Raw genomic sequence first — 18,950 nt, 5'->3', positions numbered from 1 at the left:
AATTATTCACACACAAAAAATCTATATAAATCATGGTAAAGTTAACCTTCTTTCTTGCCCAAATTGTTTTGATTTGGTGTTCGCCATCGCGTGCTGATTATAAATACGCAGATTCGTTGATATTGCATTGCCAAATATGGGGCGAAATCGGCGGATTGGGGCGGAAAACGGCGTGCAATCTGCATTTATAACTCATTCAGTGCCATTGACGGCTATACACGTCAAAGATCCATTTGAACTGGACTGGCAGTGAATGTGATGAAGGGGAATTGCGTGCAGGTGTGCGCACGCTTTTAGGAATCTCAATTTTTTTCTGCGTACGTGAAGTTTGGGTTTCGTTCGTAAGTACTTTTGTACGCAGGTTCTCACGCACAGTTTTATAAATGAGGCCTCAGGACTCATCTCTCTTTTGCTCATGCCAATCCGGATCGGATCCAGATTGCACATTTGCCTGCAATGTAAACGCCACGTGTATGCTGCCATCCAACCACACTTCCTGTACGTCCGCCAGCTTGTCATTTGTTGCTCAAGCCTTGGCGGAGGTCTCGGCCTCTCAGTATGGTCATTCGTTGGATGCGGTGTTTTTGTTTGCAGGCCCTGGACGGCTTCTTCTTCGTGGTGAACATGGAGGGCAACGTTGTGTTTGTGTCAGAGAACGTCAGCCAGTATTTGCTGTACCAGCAGGACGAGCTGATGAACACCAGCGTGTACAGCGTCCTGCACGTCGGCGACCACGCCGAGTTCGTCAAGAACCTGCTGCCCAAGAGCCTCGGTCGGTGCCCGCAAAACTCGAAAAGGCAAAGTCGCAGTTTCACTGCAAAGATTTCACAATTTCTGTTTTTATGCACAATTAGAAATGGCGCAAAAGTCTGAATATCGCATTTCAATTTGCACTTACATAACGTAACATGATTCCTTTTCTCATAAAATTTGAAAACTTTATTCATGTAACATTATGACTTTTTTTTTTTAATACAAAAGTTAAGTAAATTTTTTTAAACAAAAAAAAAGGGCATGTAACGCTTCAACAATTTACGAAAGCAAAGTCCAAATATCACATTTAATTGTCAGAATATTGCAACTTTATATTTTATGTTTCTTTTTTTTATGTGAATTTTTATACGTATGACATTATAACTTTTTTTGCAATACAAGAGTAAGCATTTTAAGAAAACAGTCAGAATATTGAATTTAATTTACTTGATTTCCATAACATTATTCCTTCACTTATGTCAAATTTGCAACTTTATTTGCATAAAATATATATTTTTTAAATACATAAGTTAAATGCTAATTTTCAAGAAAAAACACATAAAATTGTGTTTTGTTTTTTATTTCTCTTCGCTTTTATTTACATAAGATGCTAACTTTTTTTTTTTTTTTTTTTTTAAATAAGGACAAAGTACATCAAACAAACAAAAAGCCATTTTATGAACAAAGTCAAAACATTTAAAGAAAATTTAATTTTAGGAGAATAAATTCACATCCTGAGTCGCCGATGTTTTTCTTTGTTTTCATGACTCATCAGTATCTTTTTTTTTTGTCCCTTGACGTCCAGTAAATCACAGCGGTGGCGACTCTTCACTTCACATTATTCCTTCACTTATGTCAAATTTGCAACTTTATTTGCAAAAATATATATTTTTTAAATACATAAGTTAAATGATAATTTTCAAGAAAAAACACACAAAATTGTATTTTGTTTTTTATTTCTCTTCGCTTTTATTTATATAAGATGCTAACTTTTTTTTTTTTTTTTTTTAAAGAAGGACAAAGTACATCAAACAAACAAAAAGCCATTTTATGAACAAAGTCAAAACATTTAAAGAAAATTAAATTTTAGGAGAATAAATTCACATCCTGAGTCGTCGATGTTTTTCTTTGTTTTCATGACTCATCAGTATCTTTTTTTTTTGTCCCTTGACGTCCAGTAAATCACAGCGGTGGCGACTCTTCACTTCACATTATTCCTTCACTTATGTCAAATTTGCAACTTTATTTGCAAAAATATATATTTTTTAAATACATAAGTTAAATGATAATTTTCAAGAAAAAACACACAAAATTGTGTTTTGTTTTTTATTTCTCTTCGCTTTTATTTACATAAGATGCTAACTTTTTTTTTCTTTTTTTTTTTTAAATAAGGACAAAGTACATCAAACAAACAAAAAGCCATTTTATGAACAAAGTCAAAACATTTAAAGAAAATTAAATTTTAGGAGAATAAATTCACATCCTGAGTCGTCGATGTTTTTCTTTGTTTTCATGACTCATCAGTATCTTTTTTTTTGTCCCTTGACGTCCAGTAAATCACAGCGGTGGCGACTCTTCACTTCACATTATTCCTTCACTTATGTCAAATTTGCAACTTTATTTGCATAAAATATATATTTTTTAAATACATAAGTTAAATGCTAATTTTCAAGAAAAAACACACAAAATTGTGTTTTGTTTTTTATTTCTCTTCGCTTTTATTTACATAAGATGCTAACTTTTTTTTTTTTTTTTTTTAAAGAAGGACAAAGTACATCAAACAAACAAAAAGCCATTTTATGAACAAAGTCAAAACATTTAAAGAAAATTAAATTTTAGGAGAATAAATTCACATCCTGAGTCGTCGATGTTTTTCTTTGTTTTCATGACTCATCAGTATCTTTTTTTTTTGTCCCTTGACGTCCAGTAAATCACAGCGGTGGCGACTCTTCACTTCACATTATTCCTTCACTTATGTCAAATTTGCAACTTTATTTGCAAAAATATATATTTTTTAAATACATAAGTTAAATGATAATTTTCAAGAAAAAACACACAAAATTGTGTTTTGTTTTTTATTTCTCTTCGCTTTTATTTACATAAGATGCTAACTTTTTTTTTCTTTTTTTTTTTTAAATAAGGACAAAGTACATCAAACAAACAAAAAGCCATTTTATGAACAAAGTCAAAACATTTAAAGAAAATTAAATTTTAGGAGAATAAATTCACATCCTGAGTCGTCGATGTTTTTCTTTGTTTTCATGACTCATCAGTATCTTTTTTTTTGTCCCTTGACGTCCAGTAAATCACAGCGGTGGCGACTCTTCACTTCACATTATTCCTTCACTTATGTCAAATTTGCAACTTTATTTGCATAAAATATATATTTTTTAAATACATAAGTTAAATGATAATTTTCAAGAAAAAACACACAAAATTGTGTTTTGTTTTTTATTTCTCTTCGCTTTTATTTACATAAGATGCTAACTTTTTTTTTCTTTTCTTTTTTTAAATAAGGACAAAGTACATCAAACAAACAAAAAGCCATTTTATGAACAAAGTCAAAACATTTAAAGAAAATTAAATTTTAGGAGAATAAATTCACATCCTGAGTCGTCGATGTTTTTCTTTGTTTTCATGACTCATCAGTATCTTTTTTTTTGTCCCTTGACGTCCAGTAAATCACAGCGGTGGCGACTCTTCACTTCACATTATTCCTTCACTTATGTCAAATTTGCAACTTTATTTGCATAAAATATATATTTTTTAAATACATAAGTTAAATGCTAATTTTCAAGAAAAAACACACAAAATTGTGTTTTGTTTTTTATTTCTCTTCGCTTTTATTTACATAAGATGCTAACTTTTTTTTTTTTTTTTTTTTTAAATAAGGACAAAGTACATCAAACAAACAAAAAGCCATTTTATGAACAAAGTCAAAACATTTAAAGAAAATTTAATTTTAGGAGAATAAATTCACATCCTGAGTCGCCGATGTTTTTCTTTGTTTTCATGACTCATCAGTATCTTTTTTTTTTGTCCCTTGACGTCCAGTAAATCACAGCGGTGGCGACTCTTCACTTCACATTATTCCTTCACTTATGTCAAATTTGCAACTTTATTTGCAAAAATATATATTTTTTAAATACATAAGTTAAATGATAATTTTCAAGAAAAAACACACAAAATTGTATTTTGTTTTTTATTTCTCTTCGCTTTTATTTATATAAGATGCTAACTTTTTTTTTTTTTTTTTTTAAAGAAGGACAAAGTACATCAAACAAACAAAAAGCCATTTTATGAACAAAGTCAAAACATTTAAAGAAAATTAAATTTTAGGAGAATAAATTCACATCCTGAGTCGTCGATGTTTTTCTTTGTTTTCATGACTCATCAGTATCTTTTTTTTTTGTCCCTTGACGTCCAGTAAATCACAGCGGTGGTGACTCTTCACTTCACATTATTCCTTCACTTATGTCAAATTTGCAACTTTATTTGCAAAAATATATATTTTTTAAATACATAAGTTAAATGATAATTTTCAAGAAAAAACACACAAAATTGTGTTTTGTTTTTTATTTCTCTTCGCTTTTATTTACATAAGATGCTAACTTTTTTTTTCTTTTTTTTTTTTTAAATAAGGACAAAGTACATCAAACAAACAAAAAGCCATTTTATGAACAAAGTCAAAACATTTAAAGAAAATTAAATTTTAGGAGAATAAATTCACATCCTGAGTCGTCGATGTTTTTCTTTGTTTTCATGACTCATCAGTATCTTTTTTTTTGTCCCTTGACGTCCAGTAAATCACAGCGGTGGCGACTCTTCACTTCACATTATTCCTTCACTTATGTCAAATTTGCAACTTTATTTGCATAAAATATATATTTTTTAAATACATAAGTTAAATGATAATTTTCAAGAAAAAACACACAAAATTGTGTTTTGTTTTTTATTTCTCTTCGCTTTTATTTACATAAGATGCTAACTTTTTTTTTCTTTTTTTTTTTTAAATAAGGACAAAGTACATCAAACAAACAAAAAGCCATTTTATGAACAAAGTCAAAACATTTAAAGAAAATTTAATTTTAGGAGAATAAATTCACATCCTGAGTCGTCGATGTTTTTCTTTGTTTTCATGACTCATCAGTATCTTTTTTTTTGTCCTTTGACGTCCAGTAAATCACAGCGGTGGCGACTCTTCGGGCAGGAACAGTCACACGTTCACCTGCCGCATGCTGGTCAAGCCGACGGCGGCGGCGGCGGCGGACGGCGAGGACGACTGGCAGGCGGCCGATCAGCAGGAAGCCTCGCAGCAGAAGTACGAAACCATGCAATGCTTCGCTGTCTCCGAGCCCAAATCCATGAGGGAGGAGGGAGAAGGTAACGCAACGCAACATCATATTTTCCCTCTGATATTTCGCAGGGTTAGAATAGTTTGGGAATTTTCATTATAGTTGAGTTGATTAGCTTTCAGAACAGGTTCGTCTTTAGCAGAGGTGGAAGTCATTGCTTTGCAAGTCACTAGTAAGTCTCAAGTCTTTGCCCTCAAGTCCCGAGTCAAGACTGACACGTCTCAAGCAATTCACAAGTCCTGCACTTTGAGTTTCAAGTCCTTTCGAGTCATTTGAACAATTCCGGGTGAGCGTCAAAGTAGGACTCGGGGACTCGGGGAGTGAACCCAGAGTGATGCAACAGATTGCCGTGTTTGCAACGTGATACCAGTCAGTTTACAGGCTCGTTTTACTAAGCAGCTAGCAACAATAATTAGCCGATAAACAACTGACAATAGCTTACTTAGCGTTCTTTGTCAGATGTTGAACAAAGTTTGAAGTTGTTGCCTCTCCGCCAGTGATGTCATCCTGGACATACTGCAATTATTTTCTTTGTTGACCACCTCAGAGTTTTTGTACCCAAACAACGGATGCTACAACAAAAGTCACAAATCAGATTGTTTAAAAAAAAAAAAATCAGCAAATTAAATCAGATAAATAGAACTTTGTTTTAATAATTTTTTTTTTAAATGCTTTAAATTTTTTAAATATATATATATAAACTCAAAAGGTCTAATATGGCCGTTAGTATTTAGGAACACAACTTTCAAGTGCAATATAAGGCAAGGTACATAATTATTTTATACATGGTCCATGCATAAAATAACAAGGTATTTTATTGCGCTATATTGCCAAGTTGTGTTCCTAAAATCCAAATGGCCATATTGGATATTTTTTTAAAACTAGTTTTTTTATAAAATAATTATAAATGAAGGCAAAGTTCTATTTATTTATTTTTAATAATGAAAAATACATCTAAGTGCAATTTATACAAAGTCTCTCCAGCGTGTCCTGGGTCGTCCCCGCCGGTGGGACATGCCCGAAACACCTCTCCAGGGAGGCGTCCAGGAGGCATCCGAACCAGATGCCCGAGCCACCTCAACTGGCGCCTCTCAACGCGGAGGAGTAGCGGCTCGACCCTGAGTCCCTCCCGGGTGACCGAGCTTCTCACCCTATCTCGAAGGGAGAGCCCGGACACCCTGCGGAGGAAATTCACTGTATCCGGGATCTTGTTCTTTGGGTCACGACCCACAGCTCGACAGACCAATACAGAGTCCGCATCACTGCAGACGCTGCACTGATCCGTCTGTCGATCTCCCGCTCTGACCTACTCTCACTCGTGAACAAGACCCCAAGATACTTGAACTCCTCCACTTGGGGCAGGATCTCATCCCCGACCCGCAGAGGGCACTCCACCCTTTTCCGACTGAGGACCATGGTTCTCGGATTTGGAGTTGCTGATCCTCATCCCAACCGCTTCACACTCGGCTGCGAACCGCTCCAGTGAGAGTTGAAGATCACGGCTTGAAGAAGCCAACAGCACCACATCATCTGCAAAAAGCAGAGATGCAATGTTGAGACCACCAAACCGGTGTCGAGCTGGTCCACTGTTCCACGGCCGGGACGAAAACCACACTGCTGCTCCTGAATACGAGATTCGACTTCCTCGGCGGACCCTTCTCTCCAGCACCCCTGACGGGACCTTGCCTGAGAGGCTGAGGAGTGTGATCCCTCTATAGTTGGAATGCCCCCTCTGTTCCCCCTTCTTAAAAAGGGGGACCACCACCCCGTCTGCCAATCCAGAGGCACTGCCCCCGATGTCCACGCAACGGTGTAGAGGCGTGTCAACCACGACAGCCCCACAACATCCAGAGCCTTTAGGAACCCTGGGCGGATCTCATCCAACCCCGGGGCCCTGCCACCGGGGAGCTTTCCAACCCACCTCAGTGCCTTCGACCCCAGAGATAGGAAAGCCCACCTCAGAGTCCCCAGACTCTGCTTCCTCAAAGGAAGACGTGTCGGTGGAATTGAGGAGGTCTTCGAAGTATTCTCCCCACCGATTCACGACGTCCCGAGTCGGGGTCAGCAGCACCCCATCTCCACTATACGCAGTGTTAATGGCGCACTGCTTTCCTCTCCTGAGACGCCGGATGGTGGACCAGAATTTCCTTGAAGACGTCCGGAAGTCGTTCTCCATGGCCTCACCCAACTTTTCCCATGTCCGCGTTTGTGCCTCAGCGACCACCGAAGCTAATTTGTTTTTTTTTTCCAGATTTGTTTTTATTTTATTTATTTATTTAATTTTATATAATTGTATTTTATTTTTTGGTGTAAGATTAAAAAATATGTATCACAGCAAGTAGTCATAGGACGATATTAGATGACGGAAAGAAAAGTTATTCGTCTTCTGATTCTTATTAGTAATTAGTAATCACTGGTAAGCTATTTTTAGAACACACCCATGAGCTACTCATGTTGTCCTTGGGGTTAACTAGAACTTGAACACAATCTATTTTATTTTTAAATAAAATATAGAATATTTGGTACATTAAGAAACATGTAGCAAGTTAAGTTTAAATAAACATATAAAGAAAGAAAGAAAAGTAATCATTCTTCTTCTGGTTGTTATTAGCCATGTCCAATCATTGGTGAGCTATTTTTAGAACACACCCGTGAGCTACTTATGTTGTCCTTGGGGCTAAAACAGCCGTGCTGTAACACCGAGATAGATACATTCAAAACTAACCCCCGATAGCTCATGTATTCAATTAACGACGAAAGTGAAGTCCATTTTTTGCTATCATTATTTTCAGTTAGTTTTTGAAAAGCACTTAGATTTTAGTTTTGTTTCAGAAAGGAAAATGTTTTTGGTTGTTATTGAGATTCTTTATTCTTACTCATTCGTGGGAATGCTCAATGTTGTTTCTAACCTTTATTACTTTTAACTACATTTAATACTTTGTAATTTTTTACATGATTTAATTTCAATTGACTTCATAAGCATTCAATTTAGCATTCAGCTATTAACATTCAGCTTTCTGCAGAAATTGCACTTAGTCTAGTTATTAGTTGTAGCTATTCCTGTCCTCCGACGTCCTGTCCTCGTTACCTCGCCGCTTGTCCTCTGGGAGGCGCTAATTACACTTTGTCATCCTCGCGGGGAAAACAAGCTCCTGACGCTCTAATTTCAGACATCCGACGGTCGTCCCGATGGATGGATGGCCTTAAAATAAAATGTACGTGCATAACAATTGCAATTTTTGGAAATGGAAACTACTGCAGCTCTGCTTACCTTTTGGCTTTTACCTGATACCATTTCTCACAATGTGGTCGAGCTGTGGCTTGAAAATGTCTAACCTTCTCCTAGCATAACTTCCAAGTCACGGACCGAGAAACCCGTCAATGATGTCAATTAGCCTCCACTGTGATGTTGCAAGCTAGCACAAACACATGTTCAGAAATACGCAGCTTATTTTATCTTTTGAACATTTCCCCTTTGCACGCATTCAGATCTGCAATCGTGTCTGATCTGCGTGGCCCGAAGAGTTCCGGTGAAGGAGCAAACGGCCATGTCGTCGTACGAGAGCTTCACCACGCGCCAGGACCTCCAAGGTAAAGCGCTCGGCGAGGAGCTTGCGGCAAACGGTTACCACCTTGTGCCTTTCACACAGAAACACAGCGTATCACACACAAATGCAGCGGATATCAAAAGTTTACACACTCCTGTTCAAATGCCAGATTGATGTGGTTTCATTTTGCCATCGTTAACTCATTTTAAATGTAAAGTACACCTAAGGGGGGTGAAATTTGTTTTCCGCATTTGACCCATCCACTGAGGGAGCGGTGAGCAGCAGCAAGGAGCCGCGCTCGGGAATCCTTTGGTGATCTAACCCCCCAATTTCAACCCTTAATGTTGAGTGTCAAGCAGGGCGGCAATGGGTCCCATTTTTATAGTCTTTGGTATGACCCGGCCGGTCATGTTTCGCTTCTGTAAGGGTTGGGTTTTTGTTCGTTATGGGCGTTCTTGTTTTTGCCTGTGGTTGGTGTTTATTGTCTGGTCTTCCTGGTTTCTTCCTTTGTCTCGTTATGTCTAATCATGTCCACCTGTGTGTGTCTTCCCTTCCCCACGTGTGTCTCATGAGTGTTGGTGCATTTATTCTGTTGTGTTTGTCCAGTCGGTGTGGGCGCGTTGCCTATGTTATGTGTGGAAGTTCATGCGTCAAGTCTTTGTCACAGCTAAGTCGTCTTCGTCACAGCTAACTAAATCATCCTCGCCACGGCTAACCATCGTCACAGCTAGCCTAGCCGTCCTCGTCAGAGCCAAGAAGCCATAACCCCAGCCAAGTCAATTCACTCCGCAGCAAGTCAAAACAAGTCAAGGCAAATCACGTCCTGTCACGTCACACTTGTTCTAGTCATGGCGACCAGTCTACTCACGTCCTGTCCAGTCACGTCCTATCCAGTCATAGTGACCAGTCTACTCTCATCCCGTCCAGTAATGGCGACGGTCTAGTGCCGTGTTGTCCAGTCATGGCGACCAGTCCGGTCACACCTCATCATGTCATGGGGACCAGTCCTGTCCTGTCCAGTCATGGCGACCAGTCTAGCCCTGTTCTGTCCAGTCATGACGACCAGTCCAGTCACATCTCATCCAGTCATGGGGACCAGTCTACTCACATTCCATCCAGTCATGGCGACCAGTCTACTCACGCCCGTGCAATCATGGCGACCAGTCTAGTCACGTTCTGTCCAGTCATGGCGACCATTCCAGTCATGTCTTGTCAGCTCATTGCGACCAGTCCAGTCCTGTCCAGTCATGGTGACCAGTCCACTCACATCTCATCCAGTCATGGGGACCAGTCTACTCACATTCTATACAGTCATGGTGACCAGTCCACTCACGTCCCGTCCAGTCATGGCGACCAGTCTACTCTCATTCCATCCACTCATGGCGACCAGTCTACTCACGCCCTGTCCAGTCATGGCGACCAGTCTACTCACATTCCATCCAGTAATGGTGACCAGTTTAGTCACGTTTTGTCGAGTCATGGCGACCAGTCTAGTCAAGTCTCGTCAGGTCAGTGCGACTTGTCTTGTCCAGTCATGTTGACCAGTCTACTCACGCCCTGTCCAGTCATGGTGACCAGTCTACTCACGCCCTGTACAGTCATGGCGACCAGTCTACTCACACTCAGTCCAGTCATGGTGACCAGTCTACTCACATTCCATCCAGTCATGGCGACCAGTCTACTCACATTCCATCCAGTCATGGCGACCAGTCCAGTCACATCTAGTCAGGTCAGTGCGACCTGTCTTGTCCAGTCATGACAACCAGTCTGCTCACGCCCTGTCCAGTCATGGCGACCAGTCTACTCACATTCCTTCCAGTAATGGCGACCAGTTTAGTCACGTTCTGTCCAGTCATGGCGACCAGTCCAGTCACATCTCGTCAGGTCATTGCGACCAGTCCAGTCATAGCAACCAGTCTACTCACATTCCTTCCAGTAATGGCGACCAGTTTAGTCACGTTCTGTCCAGTCATGGCGACCAGTCCAGTCACATCTCGTCAGGTCATTGCGACCAGTCCAGTCATAGCAACCAGTCTACTCACATTCCATCCAGTCATGGCGACCAGTCTACTCGCATTCCATCCAGTCATGATTGTCTGCTCACCTTTCTTCCTACGGTTAATAAAAGTATCAGGCATTGCACTTGATTCCCGTTCCCGTTGCATTTGTGTCTCATCCACTCACGTTCCCCCAGGACAATCGGTTCCCAATATGATCCAAAACGTTTTTATGAGCAATGTCGCGTCCATCTGGATCACTGTCAACCTTCTGGCAGGTAAGATCACGTCGCTGGACACCAGCCTCCTGCGGGCGTCCATGAAGCCGGGCTGGGAGGACCTGGTCCGGCGCTGCATCCAGAGGTTCCACCTGCAGAACGACAGCGACGCCTCCTTCGCCAAGAGGCACCAGCAAGACGGTGAGGAGCGATTTTACGTGGCCGCGCCGTCGTCCTTTCTGGTTGGCTCACCTTTCGCCGTCGTCCTTCTCCCCGGCAGTGTTGCGGAACGGCCACGCGCTCAGCCCCCTCTACCGATTCTCGCTGTCCGACGGTACCGTGGTGTCGGCGCACACCAAAAGCAAACTGGTCCGCTCGCCCGCCACCAACGAGCCGCAACTCTACCTGTCGTTGCACATCCTGCAGAGGTAAAAAAATAATAATAATCTGTGAAATTGTATTAAGCTATTTCCACGATGTTATATTTTTTATCCAATCAAATTTCAGTCTCTGTGTGTTGCCATGTCAGTCAAATCTGTCCAATCAGCAGTGCTGGAATGCAAACTATTAGGGCTGAATTTTAAAAATCTAATAATCGATATTGAATCAATCGCGTGATATCGATTCTTCTTCTTTTTTTTTAAGGCCACATTTTTTTGCATCTTAGTGTTTTCTTGAAATTTACTGTTTACGTGAATTTTAAAGTATTTTCTTACATTTATGAAAAACCTGACTTATTGCACTTTAAGACAATTCGAAATCTTTTTAATTTATGTTTACGAATTATTGAATTAGAATTATGAAAACATTTGTATCTCATCCTTGCTGATGTCAATGTTTGTGTAACATTTCAAGGAATCCTTGACTCATTGAGCCATTTTTAGCAGTAGAAAGTGAATATTTTGTCCAGAATGAATTTGATAATTTTTCATGTACAATTAATACCTTTAAAAACGAAATTTTCCACAACTGAAGATGACATCACCTGTGCTGAGGAAGGTAACGTGGCTTATGGCTCCCCTGTTTTCTGGGTTTGGTCAGCATACTGAGCCATGATTGGCTAACCCTCGATAACTGGATAACCCTAACCCTAACCCATTGAAAAATGTAGGGCTTATATAACATATAAGTACATAAAATTTGTAATAAAATAGTAATAAATAGATACGTAATAAATATAATAAATGATAAACAAATAATATAAATAGTATTTTATATTAATTATATATAATGTATATAAAAAAGCAACAATATTAATAAATAACAATAAAATAAATGAATTTAAAAAAAATTAGGGTTTTGTATTGATTCTAATTTCCCCAATCCATTCGATTTGATTCACTTAAATTCAGTCCGATATCAATTGATTATAGCACATCAATTCTTCTTAAATGTCAATGACATGGTCAATATTTCCCAAAGGCAGTAACTGGACAAATGACTTTGTTTATTAATGAAAGTAACACGTGTATATATGCCAAGTCTGGCGTGGCGCTGTGGCGCAGCCACAGGGAGTTAACGGAAAGCGTAGAAGAAGAATCAGCCAAGAAGACCAACACTTTATTGCAATCTACACAACAAACATGGCTTTGCATGTATCGAAACAACATGAAAAAGACGAACACGGGAGAAGTGACAATGGCGGGTGGTTCAAGTACAACACCGCTTGTTGAACGTGGGAATAAAGAAGCTAAATATTTAGCATAAGCAAGCTAAGGAGGCCAAGCTAAACGACTACGACGCGGCTATCCGCCATTGTTGTTGACAGACTGACGGTTCGCGCGCAGTCACGCGAGAATCGGCGCGTACGTCATCAATGTGCGACGACGCGTCGTCATCGAGCTGCGACCGTTACGTCATCGCTGGAGGAGTATCCTGCATGTGGCGTCCAGACGGACGCGTACGGGCCGCGTTTTGAAATCTTTCCACTCTGGAGCCCGCTTTCGAAAGTGATCGCTTTCAAGCCCCGAAAACCGCGCCGTCGTGTGGACGAACGGCGTAAGAAACTTGTGAGGACACATTGACACTGGCTTTCGTGTGGACGGGGCGCGTGGCAACAACGCATGACCAGACAAGGGGAGAGACAAGGAACACATGACAAAAACAATAACCGCAGACAAAAGACAACAAGAACACCCAAAAATAAAAATAAAAATCCCACCCAAGCCCACAGAACCGAAACATGACATGGCAGTAAACAGTTAGATGACGAATTTAAACGTCCATGGCAGTGAGAGAGTCAATAGGTGGATTTGAAAAGGTCTTTGAAAAACTTGCCTGAAGGACTCCAGTCTACTGACTAAAGTCTCAATGACACCTGCCCGGAATTAAACAGGAAGTCAGCCATTTTGGTTAGAAGCCTACATATTGTACGTTGGTGAGTTTGGTCCCCTGAATCATTTAAAAAATGAGCCCTTGAGTCCAGTTTCACTGAGCAACACAAAATTTGGTAGGCGTGTTTATCATACAATCACGCATGAAAGTCAGCCATTTTTGTGTAATTCCACCATTTTGTATCCAGTCGTCCCCTTGATAAGTTACCCAAAAAATTAGCCTCTGAGACCAGTTTCACTGTTCAACACAAAACTGGATAGACATGTTTATTAGGGTTGGGTATCGATTCAAATTTCCTGAATTGATTCGATTTCGATTCACAAGAGTTCAGTTCGATTCAATTTCCATTTTTTCCCAATTCGATTCCATTCACTTGGTTCTATCCGATATTGATTAATTATGGAACATCAATTCTTCTTAAATAGCAAGGACATGATAAAAACCTCCACAAACATTAAATATAAATTAAAAAGATTGTGAATTGTCATAAAGTGCAATATGTCCGGTCTTTCATAAATATAAGAAAATACTTTTAAATTCACGTAAACAGTACATTTCAAGAAAACAGTAAGATACACAAAAATTTGGCCCTTAAAATTATATTTTGTTGTTTACTTTATGGGAAAAAAAGATATTAAAATAATTGATTCATGGTTATATAAACCTATATCATGCTCGAAAAGAAAAATCGATTCAATATCGATTATTCGATTTTTAAAACCCAGCCCTTATGTTTATAATAGCATTACACACGAAAAAGCCTCAAAGACCTCTATACAAGTCAGCCATTTTGTTTATCGCAGCCGTTTGGCATAACCTTGCCAGCAAGCTGAATTCTTGCGGTACAGAAAGTGCTCGAGTTACGGCCGAGTTACGTTCGTACGCTGGCGATGTAACCCGAAAGTCAGATTTCACCGTTAAAGTCGATATTTACATCAAACAGTATTTTTTTTTTTTATTATTTGCGCGACCCGGATGAGCCGGAACCAATATTTTGTGAGTCCGCACGGACATTCATTGCTGACGGATGGCAGAGCGGCGCTAATTCAAACGACAGTAATTTCTGGACTATAAGGCGCACCCGACCATAAGCCGCGCAAGCTAAATTTGGGGAATACTCGAGTTTGGCACACATACAAGCCGCACCCGACTGTAAGCCGCAGGCGTTTTAACCCTTTAGTGGCCGGACTAAGAAATTGTCATTGACATAAAAAATGCTTAATGTTACCGCACCGGTATATAAGGATTTCCGCTACTTTCTTTTCCATAATGAGTGCACAAATTGTCTCGCTCTCGTTCTGTCTCTCCGACTGTATTTGGTTTGTTTTGCTCTGCCTGACGCTCTTGCGCTTCCTTAATAGTGCGCCCCCCTTGTGATCTGACGGACAAGCCGCACCTTCGCATTAACCGCAGGGTCGAATGCAAATGAAAAAAGTAGCGGGCTTATAGTCCAGAAATTACTGTACCAAGCGTGACTCAAATTGGACTAAAACTTAGACTCAATTTTAAACTGGCGGATAAAATTAACACTACGGTAGGCCACCATGCTGTTAAACAGGTCAAGTTCAGCTGTAACCAAAGCGCTGTGTTTCTTCTTCAAGGGAGAACATGGACGTGCCCACAAGCCTGGGTGTGTCTAAGCCCAGCAGCTCTCCCAATGCCAACGCCACCGGCAACCACTTTGCGAGCCGAGCCGCCACGCCACAGGCCAACTGCCACAAACTTGGCAGCCCCTCGGCCCAGGGAAGCCCCAGCGTCACCTCCGGGTGCCAGGCGGCCATCTTGTCTCCTCGCCAGCACCACAGCCCGGGATTGGTGGAGAGCAGCAGCGACGGCAGCCCCCACCACCAACACCAGCCTGGTTCTTTCTCACCGGCTGGCGGTCTCCATTCTCCAGTATCCATCTGTACGAGCTCCAGCAACCGTGGGTTCAACCCACTCGGAGCACTTCAGACCCTCAACCAGGGCCACAGGACTCCCGAGTCCCCTGATGGGCAAGCCGCCCTCCGCAGCCCTCTTCCCAGCACCCAGGAAAACGACCAACCCGGCTTGGAAAACGATTTACTGGCGAAATTCGGAGAGCAGCAGGACCCGTCCCAAAACCAGCAGGAGGGCGAGCCGGACCAGGCAAAGGACGAGGACGAGACGGATCACCTACTGAGCGCCAAAGGCCATACGCAGCTTCTGCAGCTTCTCACCACTAAGATGGAAACCCCGGACCTTTGCTCGCCTCTCGGGGCGCTGGCGGACGAGCAGTTGGCGGGCGTCGGCGCCTGTTTGGAGGCGGCGCACACCAACCACTCTGCCACGTTGAAGGAGAAACACAAAATCCTGCACAGGCTACTTCAGAACAGCAGCTCGCCGGTGGACTTGGCCAAGCTTACCGCCGAGGCAACGGGGAAGGACCCCGCCGGGTCCGAGTCGGCGGGTGGCGACGGTGACGACAGCGCGGCCGCCTTGGCGGAGTTGGGCATCAAGCAGGAGCCGGAGAGCCCCAAGAAGAAGGACAACGTGCTGTTGCGCTACCTGCTGGACCGCGACGACAACGGCATCCTGGAAAAAGCCATGAAGATGGAGGCCGGCGACGGGGCCAATATGGCCACCATCAAGACGGAGAAACAGGACCCCGCTTTCAACATTGCCGACCAGGTCAGTTCTTGCAATTTACATGTGCAGTAAATCCCCCTCCGTCGCCGGTGTCATTCCAGACACCGTGAAATTCTTGATATAAATTCCGCAGGGCTATTTTTTATAGCATTTAAGGTGCTTATTTTTTTTTTTAAGGTCTTTAAACAGGAAGTGGAGAATTTAGGGCCAGAATGTAAAAACCCTACCACAGATTGGCTTAAGCCACAGGTGCTTTTACTTTCCCCGTTAAAGGATCTTCATATTAAAGGTCTCATATTATTCAACTTTTCAACATACTAAAATTGTTCTCAATGTGTACAAGACATGTCTTTGACATGCATTCGTCAAAATTGACTTTGGATCTAATATTTTTGCTGTCCCTCAATCAGCCAAAAAACCCTAATCTCCTGCGAACGTTATTTTGCCGTGAATGTCTCTTGATTTGCCGTGAATGCTTGTAGACATTTACAACCACTGCGCGGTCGCAATGAGCTAGCCGTTTCGCCGAGACCACTTAGCGGCCGGTTAGCATCACAAAAGTCACGTCAACTAGGCGGCGAGTTGCCAGTCACGGCAAATGAACCACCGCGGATTGTATCTTGACAAAATACGCAACCGCTTCATATTATCCAACCACCGTCTTGCTTTATCATATCTGACCTCTTGTAACCAAACAACCTCCACACGACAAATGTAGCTCCCACTTTAGGCACTAAAAATACACACCAGTAATATGGTAGAAAGTGCACATCTCTTTTTAGAAAAGATAGGAAGGCCTCCCTGATTTTATGTTTTTTGGATTTGTCGGGGTCTGGATGTTTCTTGGGTTGGGGAGGAGTTCTGGTGGGTGGTGCCTGGTCGGTGCTGGATTTCACCTTCCTTGGTTTTCTTTGGTCCCCTCGGGTCTCCTGACGGCGGTGTTCGGTTTAGGTGAACGGTATGAGATTTTTTCTAATAGGTTTTTTGGTGAGCTAACAAATACACGCACGCACGCACGCACATACACATACTCACCCACACACACACAAAAAAATATATATATAAAATAAAAAAAATAAAAAAATAAAAATAAAGAGCAATGATGATGACATTTCCGAATGAACAATACTGAGCTCTTTATAGAAAAAAGAAAAAAAGAAGAAAAAAAAAAGAAGAAAAAAAAAGAAAAAGAAAAGATAGGAAGGAAGGCTAAATCAAAAATGTTAAACTTGCGTCTTTCTTGTTTGCATTCGTGTCACACTGTTGGGACCGATCCATTATGTTTAATCCAACTCTGAGCAGGCTTTCGCTAACAAAACAGTCCTTTGAGAAATAATGTTGGTACACGTCCTTCAAAAATAAAATGAATCCACTCTCTTCTCAAAGACTCGGGACGAAGGAAGCAACCACTTTTTCCTGATCAGTGTTTCCTCTCTCCACGGAGCATTTGCGAGCAGAAAAAGAGAAAAAGAAAGGCGCAGCCAGCTTCTGGAATTTCAGTGGGCGTGACGAACCTTTACCAGAGAATGGTGCCACGAACCCGAGGGGGCGGGGTCGAGTGCACTTCCGTGTCTTTATGACATCACTAAGTCACGGAAGTTGAATCTGCCCATTTGAAGCACACATTTTAGAAAGGGGGAGAAAGCTAAAGAAGTCGTGGACTGACTTTTTTCATACCTGGTTGGATTGTAGATATTATTGATAGAAACCCCAATCAAGTGCATTTTCATACGATGGGACCTTTAACTCAAAATGAACATTTTGACACCCCAATTTTTTTTCTTTTTATGAATTGGTTAAAATAAGCATCAGCCTCAAAAGTCTCGGACGGTCACGACTGTCAGCAATGCCAATGATGTCGAAATGAACACATTAGGACACATGACTTCATGTTATTGCGTCGTTATTTCTCAAATAAGATACATTTTTGGCGTGTTGTTTGACGTGCTCACAACTACCGTGATTATTTCATTTTATTTTTACGAGGTATGCTTTGGAAGTGCGTGCGTGCGTGCGTGCGTGCGTGCGTGCGTGCGTGCGTGCGTGCGTGCGTGTGCACGTCGTCCACAGCGGCCGTGACCGCGTACGCGCGTCCCGCTGTACATCACATGTGACCTCATTTGAGGCCCCGCTCTATTTTTAGCTCCTCCTCCAACGGCCGCAGGACGTGAGCAGCCATTTGTGTGTGTGTGCGTGTGTGTGTTTGTGCGTGCTTCAGTAACTTGATCAGCCGCGTTTGTATGGGAGTCGCGCTCAATTTCAATCATTTGTGAGCTTCGTTGAATCACAAAATCAATCAGGAAACAGCAACAGTTTCACCTTAGGCCGTGAGAAAAGGACAACAAGTACGGGGGAACCTATATGAAAGCCTTTTGCTTCAATTAGGATTAGGGTTTTAAATTTGTGTTTCAAGACTGGGTGGGGGTTTAAACAAGGGATAACTTTTGAAAGCACATTTAGGGTTTTAAATTAGGGTCGGGTTCGAGTTTCAAACAAGCATTATGGTATTAAACTATGGTCTCCAGCCTGGGCATAGCCTTCGAAACTAAGGTAAGGTTTAAAATTATGCTTGCAAATCAGAATCCGAATTTCAAATTAAGGTTTCAAACAAGGGTTGCGGTTCAAATTGGGGTTTCAAGCCCATGTTAGGCTTTAAAAAAAAAAAAAAAATGGGGGTTCAGATCTGGGTTTTCAAATTAGGGTTTAAAGCCTGAGTTTCAAATGATGGTTTTAAGACAGGGTCAGGGTTATAAAATGTGATTAGGTTTTAAATTTAGGGTTAGAATTTCAAATTAGGGCTTCAAAAGAGGGTTAGGTTTGAATGTTTTTCTTTCAAGCCTGAGCTAAGGGCTTCAAGTTAGGGTTTCCAACAATGGATGGGGTTTCAAATTTGGGTTTAAAGCCGGAGTTAGGTTAGGGTTCAATTTAAATGAGGGTTTCAAGCTTGGATTAGGGTTTGAAATTAAGTTTTCATACCTGGGTAAGGGTTTTAAATCAGGGTTTAAAATTTTGATAAGGTTTTAAATTTCGGCTTAGAGTTTCAAATTAGGGCTTCAAACAAGGGTTGGGTTTTCAAATTTGTGTTTCAAGCCTGAGTTAAGGTTTTCATCCAGGGTTAGGGTTTCAAATGAAGTCTTG

The 18,950-nt window shown here is 41.2% G+C and overlaps 1 protein-coding gene across 2 annotated transcripts in view; it reads left to right on the top strand.

Moving 5' to 3' along the window:
- LOC147180415 (nuclear receptor coactivator 2-like) overlaps nt 1-18,950 on the top strand; it is a 65,128-nt gene that overhangs the window by 31,620 nt on the left and 14,558 nt on the right. For both annotated transcript variants that reach the window (XM_086079691.1, XM_086079692.1), the window contains exons 5-10: nt 595-772; nt 4,933-5,136; nt 8,598-8,699; nt 10,932-11,072; nt 11,152-11,299; nt 14,807-15,854. In XM_086079691.1, the coding sequence (XP_085935817.1) occupies nt 595-772; nt 4,933-5,136; nt 8,598-8,699; nt 10,932-11,072; nt 11,152-11,299; nt 14,807-15,854 (1,821 nt within the window). The remainder of the gene's footprint in view (nt 1-594; nt 773-4,932; nt 5,137-8,597; nt 8,700-10,931; nt 11,073-11,151; nt 11,300-14,806; nt 15,855-18,950) is intronic.

This window comes from Leptonotus elevatus, chromosome 1 (genome assembly GCF_054856555.1).
Source record: "Leptonotus elevatus isolate MCC_2025b chromosome 1, RoL_Lele_1.0, whole genome shotgun sequence".
Taxonomy (NCBI): domain Eukaryota; kingdom Metazoa; phylum Chordata; class Actinopteri; order Syngnathiformes; family Syngnathidae; genus Leptonotus; species Leptonotus elevatus.
Note: the sequence above shows the minus strand (reverse complement) of the source record. Positions and strands in the feature narration are given on the sequence as shown.